At 36.0% G+C, this 19647-nt stretch overlaps 1 protein-coding gene across 1 annotated transcript in view; it reads left to right on the top strand.

Annotated features, from left to right (window-relative positions):
• Positions 1–19647, top strand: part of mfsd13a (major facilitator superfamily domain containing 13A) — a 33361-nt gene that overhangs the window by 12348 nt on the left and 1366 nt on the right. Inside the window, exons 2-8 of the mRNA XM_028795741.2 lie at positions 1282–1544; positions 2616–2695; positions 4980–5429; positions 9365–9482; positions 13319–13415; positions 14745–14916; positions 15361–15554. Coding sequence (XP_028651574.1) covers positions 1380–1544; positions 2616–2695; positions 4980–5429; positions 9365–9482; positions 13319–13415; positions 14745–14916; positions 15361–15554 — 1276 coding nt within the window. The 5' untranslated portion in view covers positions 1282–1379. The remainder of the gene's footprint in view (positions 1–1281; positions 1545–2615; positions 2696–4979; positions 5430–9364; positions 9483–13318; positions 13416–14744; positions 14917–15360; positions 15555–19647) is intronic.

The raw sequence follows: 19647 nt of genomic DNA, 5'->3' as shown, positions 1-19647 counted from the left end.
TTACACACAACAGGCCTATATGCCGAGCACTGCCTATGAAATGATAAACGCTGTTGGCACTTTTACAGCCCAAGTAATCCTCGGGTCTAATGCTCATGTGAGATGCGTCTATGCCATTGCCCGAGTGATGCTTGACACTAACTCTTTTAACCCTGTTTTTACGTCCCAAGTGACGCTCTGGTCCAACGCTAAGGAGGTTAAAGTTTCCTCTGTATGTAAATAGGACCTTGATCTCTATTAGTCACATTGCATTATTTCTTTTTTTATTTTACAGAAAAAGCAATCTTAATACTGCTATTTTAAAACTACAGTCTGTTGCTTTAATAACCCAGTCATATGTGCTTAGCATATTACATTTTTCAAATGTAAAGTGAAGCACTCGCATGTCATCATATGATACAGTAAACTTCACAGTCTTCTTGTAGTAGGTTTTAGTGACTATTTACCACATGTCATACTTGCTTCCCACAGCCTCAACATTTAACTGCATTATTTCATCATCACATCTAAAGAGGCTAGTTTATTTTTAGTAATTGGGTGATTGATGTTTTAAACTTGCTTTTTGTTCTTGCTGGATTGTTCTGTGTTGACAGCCCACTTTTGAAGTATTTACTGTATTTAATTGGTGTAACAGGCTCAATTGTGTACACTGTACTTCTGAAGACACCACTTCAAAATCCTTTGTTTTTCAGAATCCATTTTACAGTATATGTGCAAGTTAGTCCATCATTCAAAATCTACAGGGTGTTGAATCATTCTTGTTTCGTCCTTGGAAAGAATTTGTGTGCACATGTATTTACATGTTGGTGTCATTGCTGACAGTTTTAATCAGGCTAACTAGCAGGAAACAGCTGGGTCCTTGTTCACATGTTGTGTGTATCATGGTAAAACAACCTTTATGAGTCACATTCTGCTAAGGTGACGTGAGGTGTTTGACAAGCTTGTTCTTTCTAAATAAACATGAAACGCAAAGGTAATTCTCCTGGTTCCAAAATCACTGCTGTAGGATTTTTCAAGTCTAATATTATTATCGCTTGCTTTTTTTAATAGATGATTTTGCAACTTAGGGTATGTTCAGTGCTCCAAGCCTCCTCATAACATAAAGAGCACTGCATAAATATTTTGTTGTTTTCTAAATTTTAAATGATCTTTTGAGTGGCTAGAAGGCTTAATTCAGAGCTACTATTTCTGAAATGTTTTTTTCTATTCCAGAATGGCAATATATTTATATTTTAAAGGTTATTTTCTTTTGAATGTTTGATTTTACATCTTTTGTTGCAGGAAAGGTATTATGGTCTCAAGATGACTGTGAGTTTGAGACAGATGTGGAATATGGGGTCAACAGTGAAGGAGGCCTGCGCAAACAGTTAACAAAAATAATGGGTGTCAAGTTGTGGAGCTGCTTTTTTGGCGTGTCCACTGCTGTTCTGTATGGATCAATCTCTCTCTTTGTTTCTATTTTGCACAATGTTTTTCTACTTTACTATGTGGATACATTCGTGTCTGTCTACAAGATTGATAAAGTCTCTTTTTGGGTTGGAGAGGTAAGTTGTTCCCCCCCCCCCCCCTGCATTTATACATTATTATGCTGTATCTTTTGATTGCTAAATGTGGTCAAGCTATTTGTTTGTGCATCCCCTTTGCTGTAATATCTGAAATCTACTTAATAAATGACTGTTTTGTTAGTTCTGATAATATATTTTTCTCCTGTATCACATACCAGCGAAAGAGAGCATTCTTAAAATTGAAATATGCTGGTTTAAAACCTGCAGTTGTCTAATATGTGAAATGAAATTGGTAGTTTGCAAATAGAATTTAATCTTCTTAGACGTGAACTAGATAGAGCATCACTCATACATCAAGTTTGTTTTTTTTTTTTTTTGTAACAACCAGGCATATAAACATTATCAGGCTCATTATTTTTAAGATTTAATTTGGTTATCATATAATTAGTCTGTCATTTTTAAACATTTTATAAACATCCAGGATTGGTGTTTGCATTGCTCCCAGTGCTATACAGATAGTGTCCCGCCCCTGCCGTACTGAATTGGATTAAGCAATTTCAGTAATGGAATGGATTACTAGATAAACGAAGATTTATATTGGTTTCTAAAATCTTATGTCACTATGTTTTGGTGAGTCTTATCGGCTCATAGATATTTAATAATTTTTCTAACCCAGTTGTTTAAAAGATACTGGCAAAAATGACCCAGTATTTATAGCTGATCCTCATTAATTTGCCCAATGATAATCCATATAAAGTGCTAAATGAATGTTTAACCTCATACTGAAAGAGAAGAACATACTGCAAAATAATACATATTTACCTGAATATTTTTAACGGTAGATAGTTTAAATATGTTAATCATATTGTTAATAGACTAATAAAATAACTTGTATTTAAGCAGTTTTTATATAGACAGTCCAGGCTCCAAATAGCCAGCTACTTCTTATATTGCATTTCTGTGTGTTGGAGGAAATGGAATATGAAACATCATAGCTCTGTCTAGTCTGTATATTTATTCTTTACAATTTTTTAATGTGAAATATGTGGCTTCATTAATTATTTTTTACAGCAAATTGTTGCTTGAATTAGATTTTTTATTTCTCCACAGACAATTTTTCTTATATGGAATAGTTTGAATGACCCACTGTTTGGATGGTTGAGTGATCGTACTTTCCTTAGTTCAAAACAGTAAGTTCACTCATACTTTCCCATTTTCATTCCTTTGTGATTAGTAGATGTTTATTGTTCAGTTTTTGTGGTGTGGTGAAGTTAAATCTTTTGCTCTCAACACTGTTAACACAGTAATTGAAGAAAAATGTAGTTTAGTACACTCCTTAAAATAGCAGCATTTGTACTGTGATAGTCCATTCCATAAAAAGTAAATGAGTGGAAAGTTTGAAATGCAGGATGCCCCATCTGTTATTAAGTTGTGGTTAAACCCTGTCAGACATAGCTAAAATTGGGAAAATAAAAATATTTGGTAAGAAAAGAAAGCCCCTTTTAGAGTATTTAAGTGAAATGTCTTAGACTACAAACTAAACTATTTTAATTTAAAACCCTGTATAGACCTTCTGTTTTGCATTACATCCATGTATAACAGCTACCTGTAGACTTAGACTGGAGTTTGTTGATGTATTAATTTATTTCGCAGTAACAGCCCTAGTTTTTTCTTTACAGATATATTCTGCAAATGCCAGCTTGGTCTATTTTACTTTTTAAAGGGCTGTGATACAGCTACTTAGGTACATTATCCATCTAGAGCTGTGTTGTATTGCCTCTTTAATTTTTTTTATTGCCACTATCGTCTGTTTACTTGTAAAAGACATTTCAAATGTCTGTACACATTTTAATGATTTTTTTTTTTCACTTGTTCATTTTGATAAAGATATTGCAGATTGTTTTGGTAAATATGCTAAAATGCTTGTTGAATCTATATAATTTGTCATTTCATAATTAACTTGAATATCAACGTAGACGTAAAACTCTGGATTCTTTTGAAAAGTTTTTTTTGACTGAAAATGGTAACACTGCCATGTTTCAGTTCACTCCATAATTTTAGAAGAGGTCAGCTCAAGGAGTTCCATTTCAGAATTTTGAAGAACCATAGTTCTTGAGGGGAAAAAAACTACAGTTGCTGTAGTTTTACTATATACAGTATAATATAGCAGTTAATTAACTACCCAAAGAAACCAAAATGAATATTACATTACATCTGAGTGTTTGACAAGAATGTCTTACTTTTTAAAATGTAGTAGTAAATGTAAGAAGGAGCACAATAACTGTATTTCTACATTTAATTCTATGGTAAGATAATAGAATAGTGGCTGAGTGGCATTAAACAGCTTTTTATGATCCTGAAGTCAGCAGAGGAGTAAAACGCTTTAGCCACCTTGAAGTGCTTTGTATATTGTAAAAGTGGGTTTTCAAGAGGAGTCAGAACCTCAGAAGACTTTAAGATTTTATGTAGTGAATTTATCCCTGATTTTGTGACTAATTGTGGAACCTGTTCTTTTTCCATTTTAATAACATTAAAGAATATGAAACCTCATACGCATTTTTTAAAGTAGGCTGTTCTCTCAAATTACCGTTGGACAGTAATGACTTTGATTTAAGAAATGGCTATAAGTCTATTGACTATCCTGTCAAAAGCACAAAATTGCATGACTGAGAATAAAAAACCTATCTAGAAAACTAATGTCTACAGCCCTTGACTGATGAAACCTCCATGGAAAAGTGGCACAAGAGAAACCACTCATGGGTAATGGAAAGGTGTTTGTAAGAAAGCAAACAGCCAACTAACTCTGTTACTGTGTAACCAGAAATACTCATCTGGTGAAACAATTTATGCATTCATGAATGAATGCTGCAATAATGTGCAAAAATATCTGCACTTCGCAGTCATGTGCAGGCACTCCTGTGCCAGTCTTGTGTGAGTTCTTGATGTTGTGAATCAAAGCCATGTTGTTGAATATGTGTAAAGGAAAAAAAAAAACAGCTAATTATCTCCACTGATATGTAACTAGATGGAGAAACCATTAAAATCTACATTTAAAAAAATAGCATTAACATGTAATGGTAGGCTTGAATTGAAGTTTTTATTGTATATACTTTTGTTGCATTTTGAGCACCATAAATATTGAAACTGCTTGGTGCTTATTAATAAGTTATTAGCTGATTTCTTAGACACATACACCTAATGTTTGTCATATAGGCTCCATTCATTAGATTATATTTGCTTGTGTAATTTTTTTTCCTTTCATCTGCTGCTGTTTGAAAAAGTGACTTTTGTATATTAATGTTCTTGCCAAAAGGTGTGTAATTTCACAACATAGACACTTTTTGAAACTTACTTGCACATGTTGACTGGTAGTGCTCTTCTATAACACTCACTAGTAGCTATTAAAGTGCCCACATCTTTGGTGGCAGTGATTTACCTAACATTTGTCTATAAACCTTTCTTTTTTCTTTACAGGTCATCAACACAGCTATCCCCTCCAGAAGTAGTATTAAAGAGGTTGAAGTCTTTATCTAAAAATGGCCCTCTTTATGCCATTTCCTTTTTGGCATTTTGGCTTGCTTGGGCTCGACCTGGTTTCCAGTTTATAATTTGTTTATGTCTATATGATGGCTTTCTTACAATGGTGGACCTCAACCATAATGCTTTGCTGGCAGACCTTGCAGTCTCGGCCAGTGAGAGGACCCAGCTGAACTTCTATTGCTCTCTCTTCAGTGCTTTTGGCTCTTTATCTGTCTTCATGTCCTACTCTTTCTGGGACAAAGAGAATTTTTTTTCATTCAGAATCTTCTGTGTAACTTTGGCGGCTGTGTCTGTCTTGGGATTCAGCATTGCTTCTTGGTTGTTGCGACAAAGGTTTCAGTCAGAGGCTAGAGCACAGCAAGAAGAGAGATCTGCGCTAACAGAGTATGTTTTGCTTAATCTTATTTTCATATGTTTTGTCTTAGAGTACTTAATGTAAATTTCTGTGCCATTTGTCTCAGTTGCAGTTTTTTTTGTTATGTCACATTATGTACTTAATTTAATCTGCTTTGTTTTTGCGGTATTGTTTTTTTCCTCCCTTTTTTTAATGTTTTTTTTTCTTCCTTACATGTAGTTCATTTTAGAGTGACATAAAATAGTGACATCACCATTTACATTATTCATCTTCATATATAATAATAATCATTTTCATTTATGTAGCACCTTTCCAATACTCAAAGCACTTACTTACTTGGTCAAACAAAATAATGGTTTAAATGGATTATCATTTAAATATTTTTTATTTGCACTTGTAGTGTTTATCAAAAAAGATAATATAATTATCCATAATAATCCTGACATTTTTAAAGAGTATTTTTCTTTCAGGCCATTGGATGCAAATTTAGTTATTTAATCAACGTGGAATAATTGCCTTTAACTGATAACTGTAACAAAAATAAAAAACTGTTTATCTAAATATACCTAATTATTTTTGAACTTGGAATTGCCCACTCTGGCAAAATTTGGCACATTTTTAATAATGCCTCTAATGATGTTGACCCTAGTATTCGAAAAGCTTTGTTAAATAAAAACATTTAATAATGCAGCAGGGATTTTCAGTAAGCATCCTGTAGCTATAGAAAATACATTCCTAAATATTCTTAGTTATTTAACTTCACATATCTTTATTACACTATACGAAGAGCAAACATCTCTTCCAAATGGATTTTTAGACTGGTTACTGTAGGTTAGTATTAAGAGAATCAGCACTTTATTTGGAGACTTCAGATGCTGTATAAAATATACAGAATTTAAATACACATGGTTTTCAGATGTGCTTGTGTGTGTGTGTGTTTGTACTGATAAAGTGGTAACATTGGGCTAGCTTCATATTAAAATTCTATCAGCATTTGTGCATATTTTTTCCATAGTTTTGAAATATCTCCAACACTTTTTTACCATGACAGTCTTTGTTTTTTTAACTAGTTAAAGTAATCCTTTGGTATACTGTGTTGGAATTCCTTCTCTCATTTATCTTCATTTATTCTACTAAAAGAAAAGTCATTACCAGTTCAATTCTACCACTTTATTATAATTCACATGCAAAAACCTAATGTGGTGTTAATGCGTTAGATAGAGTAACTAGTCAGGGGTGCCACAGAGCACCAAATCTCAGATACAGTCACACCCAACACATTCATGGGTCCAAATATTTGTCTATTTTATTCATCACAGTACCTTAATAGACAGGTGACCACAATCAAAGTACCAAAACATGGACATATAGTTTCTCCTCTCTCCTATCACTCCTCCAAAGAGCTTTGTCCTTTGCCTCTCAATGCTTGGGCAAGGCGAAACAGCTGCCTTTATCTTAGACCTGCTTCCAGTACTAGGACGTGGTCCGTCTGAAGCACCACTGGTACAGACGAAAGTCTTATTAAATTGGAATTATACATACTGCAGCACCTTCAGGTGGCACCCAAGGACCCCGATAGGGTTGCATCTCAGAACTCTAATTTCCAGCGTGCCCTGTGTGTACCCTGCAGGCAAAGCCCAAGGACACTGTCACCCAGTCTATCAGAAAGTAAAGGATTCAAACATTGCTGACCTTCCATTATATTGGCCTCCTGAGTTTCCTGTTCCATCTCAGCTGGAAAGCCCATACATCCTTTTTTTTTTTTTATTGCGGCGTCCTGTCCTGGGCATTGAACCATTCTCCATCCCCTTTGGGACATGTCCACTGTGGTACTAATGGCTCAAGGGGAAAGTGAGCTTTTTACAGAAGATCAAGAAGTATTATAATCAACAACAACAACCCCCTCAAATTTCTGTCTATGCTAAAAGTAAGAGATCAGTCACAGTCACATTATAAACGGGTAGTTCCATAGGTGTGAATGTTTCCCAGTAGTGTATCCTGACTTCTGCTAAATAACTTAACTCAGTGTGCTAGAAAGGGGATGTGCAGTATTATTCATATTGGCTATCAGTTTTGCCTTTATTTTCACCTTCAATATTACCTCCAGTGTCCCATAACTGACCCTGCCTCCTTAATTAGCTTGTTGGTTCATCGAGCCACTATTGTAATGATGTTACTGTCCCAACACACTAGAAGTTCAGTCTGGATATCACAGAGCTGTAGAATATGTAAAGGATGTAACTACCAACATTAAAGGAACTGCATCTTCTAAGAAAAAAAAAGAGTCCTCCCTGCCCTTTCATATATAATTCCTCTTGGTTATGAAATCAGACCAACCAGTCATTAATGTGGACCCCAAATACTTGTAGCAGTGCACCACCTCCTCCTCCTTCTCCTCCACCACTCCCTAAATAAAGACCATTTGCAGAGGATCTGTGGTGTGGTGAAAGTAACCAGTTCTTTGGCTGTGCTCATGTTGCAAACAATTATTTTTCACCAGAGAAATTCTCCTCCTCTTATACTCTGTCTCATCCCCTTTGTCAATACATTCCATTAGTGTAGAATCATCAGAGAATTTCTGCAAGTGACATGACCTGGTTATTTATTTCCTCAGGTATAAAGGGCAAACAAAAAAACTAGACAGTGCTGTTCCTTGTGGGCCATCAGTGTTGTTCACATCCATATCAGAATCGCAGTCCTTGAGTCTCACAAACAGCAGTATGCCAGGCAGTCTAGTGCAGGGGTCCTCAATCACAGTCCTGAAGGGCCGCAGTGGCTGCAGGTTTTTGTTCTAACCCGGCTGCTTAATTAGAACGTAATTCTTGCCAATAATTTAATTTCATGGCTTGTTACTGCTTTAACTCTACTATGTATGTCGGGTAATTCTCATATCCTAGATTTTCTTCCCCTTTCTAAGGATATCATTTGACTTGAAGGGTAAAATGGATGCGTAATTCTCAGTCTTTCACTTTTTTTCTCTTCACTTTCCTTACAAGTATTTAATTAAACCCACTAGTGCATGATAAATACACACAGGTGTAAATGGAAACAAGCTAAATGGAGAAATGCTGGTCTCTTTTGTCACTTGCATCTTATTGCTAATTAGGAGCAATTAAAAACCAAGAATACAGCTGTTTAAGTCTAAAATAAGCAATAAAGGTTCAAAATCTTAATGAGCGAGACAACTAAAGTGAACCACAAGTGTTACTTGAGCAATAAGTGCTTCTTATTAAGCAACTGGGTTGGAGCAAAAACCTGCAGCCACTGCGGCCCTCCAGGACCGTGATTGAGGACCCCTGGTCTAGTACATTATCCAAGACACCAAAGGCTGCATATCTCTTGAGTTTACCCCTTAACCGGCATGGCTGGATGGTATTAAAGGCAATGAAGAAATCAAAAAACATAATCTTCACAGCACTGTCAGTGTTGTCTACATGGGAATGAGCCATGTGTAGCAAATACTATAGATAACTGTATTCTATAAAATGCTTCAGAAACATTTGAGCCTAACCTATTGCAAGAAACATAATCCCAAAGAGCACTAATAAACTTGTAATGTTCACAAAGCCTTCCCATGCAAATAAAATGTTTTGTAATCCACATGCAACAGCTTTTCTAATGTGACATCTCCATCATTAGCATAGCCAGAGTCATGGAAATAACATTGTTAGAATAGGTCCTGATGGCATCTTTTGGAATCCACGGTTTTTCAGAGTAGCCTTTGCAACATGTGCCTGATTTCCTGGGGCTTTGTCGTGAAGCAGATGGAAGATGGTTTTCAGTTTTATCAGATTGATTGCTGCAATTACTTATAGAAATCACAGGCTACATGTGCGTCATGTAATCAATATAGAATACAACCTTAAGAGAAACGTGTGCATGAGCTTGTTGGCATTGGTTTAAATTCCAGAGTTTCTTTGTCATCGTATTTTAAATATATTCATGCTTGGACTGTCTTTTTCAGGTTACATATAGACCAGCCTGCATTGGGTCAAGAGAAGAGTTTAACACTTGGGGAATATCTAAAGCAGCTTTCAAGACATAGGAATTTCCTCTGGTTTGTCTGCATGAATCTTCTGCAAGTAAGAATTTTTCAGCATTTATTTCTATGGCGTAGCATTTTTTTCATTGTCCAGTACAGGCCACTTTGATCAATTTGGGGTCACATGGACTGTAGGCTGCGAACATGATTTTCCATTTGTAAGTACCATTAACTATAAAATTGATTTTTGTGGGGTTTTTTTTGGTGCCCATTTGTACCAGTTCAGGATTTTACATTACACTGTGGCATTTGGTCCATCTTAAGCTCATTACTTTTCGATGGATTTTAAACTTTCAAGCTAAATTAAGTGGTCAATTTTTATTAACTTTAAAAGCAAGACCTCTTTTTTATTGGTTTTATGAAAAGTACATTGTTAAATACAATTATATTAGCAAAATGCCACTAAACTGTGAAAATTTATTTTAATACATGTTTAAAAATAAGAAGTTACTTAGTGCTGGTAACATTTTACAATAATAAACTAATGGGATATTTAAATTAATTGACAAGTATGAGTAATCCATTAATTAAGCAGTTCACTGTAGGTAAACAAGACATGGTGAATATCTTAGATATTCCTTAAATTATGGTGCTCTTTCCAAATTGTCAAAAAATATATTATAATTTATAATTACAACTTAATAGAATACACTGCCATATAAAACAAGATGTTGAGCTGACATCCGTTATTTCCATAAGTCACATGTTTCATTGTGCATTAACATCTAATCTAGAACAAATTTCTGGGTGGGGAGCATAAACAAAGCACCTAAGGTAGAAATATATCCATGGTGTTAAATTACTTCTTCTTCTAAACATATTTATAGTAACATTTATAGTACCCTAAGTTCTTGTCTATAAGCCGCGGCTTATCTAAGGAAAAAAGTTGTGAAAATGAAAAAATAGAATATCGGCTTATACAGTAAACCCTCCTCCATCGCGGGGGTTGCGTTCCAGAGCCACCCACGAAATAAGAAAATCCGCGAAGTAGAAACCATATGTTTATATGGTTATTTTTATATTGTCATGCTTGGGTCACAGATTTGCGCAGAAACACAGGAGGTTGTAGAGTGACAGGAACGTTATTCAAACACTGCAAACAAACATTTGTCTCTTTTTCAAAAGTTTAAACTGTGCTCCATGACAAGACAGAGATGACAGTTCTGTCTCACAATTAAAAGAATGCAAACATATCTTCCTCTTCAAAGGAGTGCGTGTCAGGAGCACAGAATGTCACATAGATAGAGAAAACAATCTCTAGCAAACAAATCAATGGTGCTGTTTGGCTTTTAAGTAGCACTGCGGCACAAAGCTGTTGAAGGCGGCAGCTCACACCCCCTCCGTCAGGAGCAGGGAGGGAGAGAGAGAGAGAGACAGAGTTTGTTTTTCAGTCAAAAATCAATACGTGCCCTTCGAGCTTTTAAGTATGCGAAGCACTGTGCAGTATGTCGTTTCAGGAAGCTGCACAAAAGATAGCAACGTGAAGATAATCTTTCAGCATTTTTAGACGAGCGTCCGTATCGTCTAGGTGTGCGAACAGCCCCCCTGCTCAATCCCCATACGTCAGGATCACAGATAGTCAGCGCAAGAGAGAGAGAAAAGTAAGCAATCTAGCTTCTCAGCCATCTGCCAATAGCGTCCCTTGTATGAAATCAACTGGGCAAACCAACTGAGGAAGCATGTACCAGAAATTAAAAGACCCATTGTCCGCAGAAATCCACGAACCAGCAAAAAATCTGCGATATATATTTAAATATGCTTACATATAAAATCACAATTTAAATGACCGCTACGCGCGCGCGTGTTGACTCGGCGACGCCCAGAGCAGAAAGAACGCGCTCCAACCGCGCCATGCGGGGAGTGAGAGAGACGCCAATATCTCACACTCTGTCCCCCCTTAAAGAAATTAAATGGGTGCGAGTGAGACCACTGACCTCCCTCCCTTCTATTAGTTATAGGTTATAGTACGTTCGGCTTATCCATGAGTCCGGCTTATCTATGATAAGATTTTATTTAAAAAATTCGTATGATTTTTGGTCTCCGGCTTATACACGAGTCCGGCTTATAGACAAGAACCTAGGGTAGTTGTCCTTTTATCTGCATTTCCCATATCAGTCAAACAGATGGCTTACTGTAGCAAATGAGAACAGCCATACTTAAAATGAACATGTAAACTGTTATTAATTCCTTCATTCAACTGTCTTTGAGATGTCGGTAGTGTCAAAGTGCTCTCCATAGTGCTTGGGACAAAGACACATTTGTCCTTGATTTGCCATTTTGCTTCACGTTTTAAATTTGTAATTAAAACAATTCCCGTGCAATTAAAGTGAATGTTCTCAGATTTTATTAAAAGGTATTTTTATACTCAAAATTTTGTTTCAACAAGTACAAATTCCAACAGTGTTTACACATAGTCACCCACATTTAGGGGCACCATTATGTTTGGGACATAGCAATAGTATGTATAATAAAGTAGTCATGATTAGTACTTGTTGCATAACACCTTGGTACAATAACTGCTTGTTATAGATGTCTCTTACATAGGTGATCTATAGGCACTAGGACTGAATTGTATAACAGTACTGGAAAAGCACCAAAAAAACACATTTTAAAATGTAATCGTACCAGAATTTTGGCATTTTTGGTACTACAAGCAGATGTTAGCTTTTTACTCATTTCCCTTCCCTTGAATCTCACTATTGCAGTTGTTGAAAATGTCACAGAACAAAAGTACATGTTTCAACATTAAAAGATTTCAGCTGGACCACCCTCCCTTATTTCAACATGACTTGAACAACAGGTCTTCATAGGGGAATTCAATTGCTATATATATAATTAGCTGAAATACCCAGTGTTGACTGGGAGGAAAATAAAGTGTTGTTTTTTTTCTCATTGTTTGAGAAAAATATAATTTGAAAAAAAAAAAAAAACACTTTAAAAATAAAAAAAAATTAACAAACAATGGAGACTCACTAATGTGCTTGTCATGCGGTCTTGTATGTATGTTATCATCCAGTTGATGCTTGGAACCGGCCAACTCTATTTAATTTCAAAAGCAACAGGGGTGCAGTGGTGCTCAAACATAAAGAATGCTGACAGTCACCTCCAGTTCTCCCTCTGGTGGTCGTTCCTAGTGTCAACTGGATGATAACATGCATCCAAGACCATAGGATTACCCCCACCCTACCAGAAGGGAAACTGAGAAACGTGTACCAAGTTTCATGAAAATTGCTCCAGCCGTTCAGAAGAGATGCTGGAACATACATACACACACACACACACACACACACATAAATTACACTAAGATGACTGTCCATTTTTCATTTTAACCTTATAACACAAACATCTTAAACGTTAAGATAGGTGATGGTAAGGCTGTGTTATTGAGCTATGGAGAAAATGTGACATCAAGCACAAATAACCTTGACTAAAAACAATCATATTAGTCTATTGTTAATTTTGGATAAAATCTTCACTTTTCCCACAAAGGAAGAACATGATGGTTGACAACTGTTGGATAACACGTTTTATCATTACTACACAGATAGGTTATGATATTTACAGCATCTTGGAAAGAAAGAAATCATTTTAGTTGCAAATGGTAATGCATCATCCAGCCATAATTCATTCCTGTAAAGCCTGTTTATTCTTCAGGAGCTAATTTTGCCTATTTTTACTTTATGATAGCTTACAGTATATACATAGTTATCTGCTTTTCATATTGATTTAAAAATATAGTATGTAATTTTTTGATCAAAAATGTAATCTTGTGCCAGTAAACTATAAACCGTGTTGTTTATACTGTGGCTTAGTCATAATACATGGTCATTTTTTGCATTTAATGACAAGTTGTATTTGCAATTTGTTTTATTGCAGGTATTTCACTGCCACTTCAACAGTAATTTCTTTCCTCTGTTTCTGGAGCACCTTCTGTCGAACAGAATTTCATCATCTACAGGATCCTTTCTTCTTGGTATGGGCATATATAATATATTCATTGTTGGTTTTTCAAACACAAATAACTATAGTGGAACCTCGGTTTGTGAGTAACTTGGTTTACGAGTGTTTTGCAAGACGAGTAAAAATTTTTAATAAATTTTGACTTGATAAACGAGTGAGGTCTTGCAGTACAAGTAGTATGTATACTCTTTGTTTGCTGAGCGTCATGTGATCACAACTGAGCTGATGGTTCTTCTCTCTCTCGCTGCGGGATTGTGGGCAATCGTCTCCTATTTTCCGTCTGAGTTGGCGTGTTTCACTCATAGTAAACATCCGTACGAGTGTATACTGTTTACTACAGCATTAGCATTGTGACTGTGCTCGCTCGCGCTTGTGTGTGTATGTGTGTGTGGTTGCTCGCGTGCGTGTGTGTGTGTATGTGTGTGTGCACACACGCGCTCGTGTGTGTGTGTGTTCGCTCGCGCGCGCGTGTGTACTGTGACGTGCGAGTCCCCATCTTGCACACTAAAACACAAAGCTGAGTCTCAATACTTTAGCAACACCAGCTTTATTCAGCTTGAAACAGACACAGCAGTCAGGCAGGGCCCTGCGTATTTATAATGTTCCTTGTTCCTTGTATCACCCATCGACGGCAGGCGCTTATAGCATGTCCACAATCTTTTCGGATTCGCTTTTACGGCGAACTGCTACAGCGCTGGGAGACTACGATTGCTTTGGGTTGCTCTTCCGCGTGTCGTCCCGTTGGGTGGAATCCCACAAGAGTTTAGAAACTCACTCACACCAGCCATGGTTCTTTTCAAAGGTAAAGTGCAGGTTAATTTGTTTTATGTATTTTTACTTTATATTTTGTATTAATTATTTTTATATGAATAGTTTTGGGTTGTGGAACAAATCATCTGAGTTTCCATTATTTCTTATGGGGAAATTCACTTTGATATACGAGTGCTTTGGACTACGAGCACGTTTCTGGAACGAATTATGCTCGCAAAGTGAGGTTTCACTGTACTTTGTTTTTTTTTTTTTTTGTTTTTTTTATAGTAAACTAAGTCCCAAAGTGTTTAACAACTTGAGTTGGGGAGTGTGGGTTTACATAAATACTTTAAATTATTTGATTCTAAGTGTGTGTGTGTATTTTTAAAACAACAAAGTTGAGTGTGCAGTATAATTTTGAAATAAACGTGTTTGTGGGTTAAGAGCAAATAACTATTGCAGCTACTCTTGTATGACTCATAGATCAATCTATGATGTTAAAGCAAACTACATTAATAGTGAAATTCTACCTTTATATATATATATATATATATATATATATTATATTATATTTTTGTTCCTCCCCCTACAGGTATCTCGTACATTGCTCCTCATTTAAACAATCTGTATTTTCTCACGCTGTGCCGTCGTTATGGTGTCTACATAGTAATTCGCTGGCTCTTCTTCCTCAAACTTATGCTCAGTGTCATCATGCTACTAGCAGGACCAGACCAGATTTATATATTGTGTATATTTATAGCCAGGTAGGTTGTGTTATTTATTTATTTATTTTTTTAATATCTCATCCTGTATCCTAGGGGTATTTCATGATTTTTTTTTTAATTTTTATTATTGCTCAAAGTTAATTTAAGGAAGGTTTTCCAGACTTTTCTAAATTGAGTTCCATACTAAAGCCCATGTCATATGTATAATTCTTTTTCTAAAGAAATCTCTCAGGAAATAACAGAAATCAGATTTAAAAATCATGCAGCAAGTAGCACCTCATGGTACAGATACATACAGTACACCAGTAATGCATTATTATTATTAACAGATAGCATTTATTAGGGAAATCTATCAATTTAAACGGTGTCTTTTAGACCAGTGTCCTATATTACAGCTTTTTTTGCACTTAATACTAGTTTTCACAATAGAATGCCCAGGTTATTAAACATATAAATAATGTTCTTTCTCTCTCATTTTGGCAGTAACCGTGTTTTTACTGAGGGTACTTGCAAACTTCTGAATCTGGTAATTACAGATCTAGTCGATGAAGATTTTGTGGTCAATCACAGACAGCAAGCAGCTTCAGCACTACTCTTTGGCATGGTGGCTTTGGTTACCAAGCCAGGCCAAACCTTTGCACCACTGATAGGAACATGGCTCCTCTATGTATATACAGGTAGGTTTACAGCTGAATAGTTGTGAATACTGTCCCTAGCACTGTTATAAAACCATTGCAATTAGGGGGGGTTTTGTTGTGTCATCCATATTGCCAAATTAGACCAAAGTAAAATCTGATTAATCAAAGAAAGCCGACGAGTACTATCAGTTGTAATAAAATTACTTGTCTTTAGTATCCTTATTGGTATACACACGGATTACACACAAACATTTAGAGTTATAATTCATTTAGAAAATCACAATCACTATTTATATACCACTTTATAGTTTAAGGATGGTTGATGGAGTAAATTTTGAAACAATTTTTTTTCTTACTATTCATTCCACAATAACTAATGAACTTCACACACATGGTGAAATTTGCAGATTTGATATATTTTGTGACTTTTTCTCTGGATTTAATCTAATTGCTAAATATATTAGACCTTGGGGATATTAATGGTAAAATAAAAAGTGACTATAGCTGTAAAATTTGTGATTATTTGTAAATAAGGTGCCGTGTTGTAATACAATGTATGCATCCTATTTGTTTTTGACACTTTTTTTTTTCCTCATTTCCCCCCCTTTCGTTCCCCCTTGTTTTTTATTGTTTCCTCCTCTTTCAAACTCCCCTTTTCACTGCTGGTGCTGTGTCGTTACAATCAAAGGATCTGAAATGTCTGAATGGAATATCTTTTGGAAGCTGTTTCATATTTATGTAATTCATAAACTGCTATATTTAGAGTCCTTGTGTATGTACTCTTCCTAACTCTGTGCAACATCTGTTGGCTGCAATGGCTCTTTTGCTTTGTATGTGTTATGCAGTAGTGCTAGAATTCACCTGTACAGAGTAAAGTCGATGTCATGTTACACAACTTCTAATTGGAAGGGATGTCAACCTTGATGACTGCAGTTTCTGATGCTGTCATTGTCGTAACATGTCAAATTGTACAACTAAATAACTGGGCGTGTCAAATTACACTATGGCACGGCAACGTTCCAGCTCAGTTTCACATTTCCAAAGAATCACATGTTCACTCCTTTTTGTGACAGCCAATGACATGCAGTCTCACAGTCGGTGCTGTAAAAAAGGTTTATAGGCATGGCCTTTACTGTCATTCTGTCGTGGTGTGTAAAACATGAGGTATCAGACAGACAACCATCTAAAACACTCATATTTCATTTTCCTCTCCTCTGTGTTAAATGCATTATACTTCCAGCTGGGCAGTTTTCATTGGTTTTCAGCTCTCAAGAACACAAAGTTCACCCTTAAGACTTAAGATAAAATCAGAGCAGTCTGATTTTGACGGGGCAAGTTGCCGACTACTTGAAGTGAGTCTCTGGGTATGTCACACTGGTGATCACGGAAGAGCATTGTGACTGCCTCTGACTAGCTAAGATCATGTTAATGAAGCCTCTGTCAGAAAATTGCTGGAAAATTTGTGTAATGTGACTTAGTAAGAGTTTTAGGCTATGCACAGATTATATCTGTCACATTTCTTGATGTTGTAGTTGTCCTTCTTGCAGACAATGACTAGGCATATTGTTCACGATCTCTGAGCAGTGCTGATGCTTGTTTGCATTTTTACAGTGCATCCGGAAAGTATTCACAGCGCATCACTTTTTCCACATTTTGTTATGTTACAGCCTTATTCCAAAATGGATTAAATTCATTTTTTTCCTCAGAATTCTACACACAACACCCATAATGACAACGTGAAAAAGTTTACTTGAGGTTTTTGCAAATTTATTAAAAATAAAAAAACTGAGAAATCACATGTACATAAGTATTCACAGCCTTTGCTCAATACTTTGTCAATGCACCTTTGGCAGCAATTACAGCCTCAAGTCTTGTTGAATATGATGCCACAAGCTTGGCACACCTATCCTTGGCCAGTTTCGCCCATTCCTCTTTGCAGCACATTACAAATATTAACACTGTTTTTATAAATTACATACCAAATGGCATATAACAGAGATGTGTGCATTGCATTTGTCATGCCAACAGGTGGTGTATAACAAATATTTCTGGTAATGAGTTTTAGAGCTATAAGTGTCTGTTGGCATGACCAATGCAGTACATGCTATTACTTCATGCATTACAAAATACCTTCCAATAGATGTTGCACTGCAAACGTTAACACTGAGGCCTTTGTTGATTACTTCAGTTTCAACCTGCCTTTAACAGGTAGCACAACTAGTCAATATGATAATTGCACATCTTCACATGTAGTCCATTTTTTTGCATCTAAAATGCTTCCATTTAAAAACACACATTTCAAATTCTTATTTTCACTCCATATCAAAGAATATATTTTTTTTTTCTTCAAATAGTTTTCTTATAAATTTTCATTTCCTGTTACTCAGGGAGCTTGTAGCACTTAATTAAGGCATTATGAAACAATACGGGTGCACCTCTGCCTCAGTATCTTCTACAGAATCTAGGGACATAAATAAAACAGAGTTTGGAAAGCTTAATTCTTAAAGACGTACAAGTCACAGCACGTAAAGTAAATACAATACAGTAGCCGTGGACGTAACAAGTGACACACATACTAGCGCCCTCCACATTTCTTACTTGCAAGTGTCCTGTCTCTTACTCCATGCTAATTACTTTTAACTTGTTACAGCTTACAAAAGAGAGAGAGGCAATAATGAAAGTGTTGTCTTACCCTCTCTGTTGCTGTTGGTAGCATGAGATGCCATAATGTTAGGATGCCAAAAGCCGGAAACCACCCATAATATTTTCTCCAGTAACTGACACTTGTCCCTTGGCCTTGTCTTTATCAGAAGTCACGCAACTGCTTAGTGCACATTATAGCCACACCAGGCTTGGCCCACTGCATTTAATGGTTTATTCCAAAAGATGGGGTCTGAATATGAATTGCTGAAGTTCCTCCTAAAATAGTACCCTCTTTAATAAAATGACAAGTGTCTGTCTGTCTGTCTGATTGCTAGGGTAAGGAAGAACAATTGATAAATAAGCAAAACATGAAGAAGAAGGTTAAAAAAATGATAATAAAAAATTCAAATAAGGGTTTGAAAATAAGAAAGTAGCTCTTATCAGCCTATAATGTTAGTGACTGTTAACTTTGCGTGCACATCAGGAAACCAAAGCCCCAACACAACTAGCCTAGAGTTGCTAAACCTAGCCAATGTGGCAGTGGCAGCCCACCACCGCATATTCCCAGCAAAACACCTGGACTGTAAGAGTGACCAGTTGAACAAATCACCCTGAAAGGAGGAGGCGAAAACGGACAGCTCCATCCGAAGATTAAAAGGCCTCCATGAGGGAAAGGGATTGGGTGTTTATTATTATAACAGATCAAATGGACATAAGAAACGTGAGGTCTATGTTGGTTACTTAGATTTAAACCCGTCTTAGATGGGTGGGTAACACAGCTAGTAATAATATAAGTATTTTAAGGAACTTGATAAGTCTTTTCTATACTACATTGTATTTTTATGCTCGGTTGTCTTCAGTTACAAACCACACTTTTAAATGTAGACATTAAAATTTATGGTTGGGGTCCAGAGTCCAGTTCAGGGTGGGCTGTACACTTGCATTCTTTGGTTACTGGCCACTTACTGTTAGCCAGCTGCATGATTATTGATTAGAGGTCGAGGGGAACTATACTGCTTCTCTTATTAGTGATAAAAGATAAACAGTATTTAAATATGGACAGGAAAGATTGTTTAAATAAAAAATCGGGAGTGTGCTCCCCTTGACTTTCTCGTATACAGAAATGGAGAAAAAGGTCATTAGGACCACTTCCAGTTGCACAATATTTCTCAAATATCATATCTTTTTGTTTCTCGTCATAACTAATTGATAATATCGATACACAATCATTTATCTCTATTTATAATCAAACTATATTAAAATGATATTTTTGGTCGAAAACCAAATTGGCAACTTAAACTTGAATCCTATACTCTATCCAGTTAGAGTATTACTGGTATAGTAATTTAAAGTGTTATAGTTTAACCACTTTATAAAAAAAATTCCACTGCCCTAACTGGAGCTGTATAATATGCAAACTTCGAGTGAAATGAATTTTAGTATAATGCAAGTAATGTTCCCCATGATAACATACCTGAACACCTTTGGT

The sequence above is a fragment of the Erpetoichthys calabaricus genome, chromosome 2 (genome assembly GCF_900747795.2).
Source record: "Erpetoichthys calabaricus chromosome 2, fErpCal1.3, whole genome shotgun sequence".
NCBI classification, from domain to species: Eukaryota; Metazoa; Chordata; class Cladistia; order Polypteriformes; family Polypteridae; genus Erpetoichthys; species Erpetoichthys calabaricus.
Note: the sequence above shows the minus strand (reverse complement) of the source record. Positions and strands in the feature narration are given on the sequence as shown.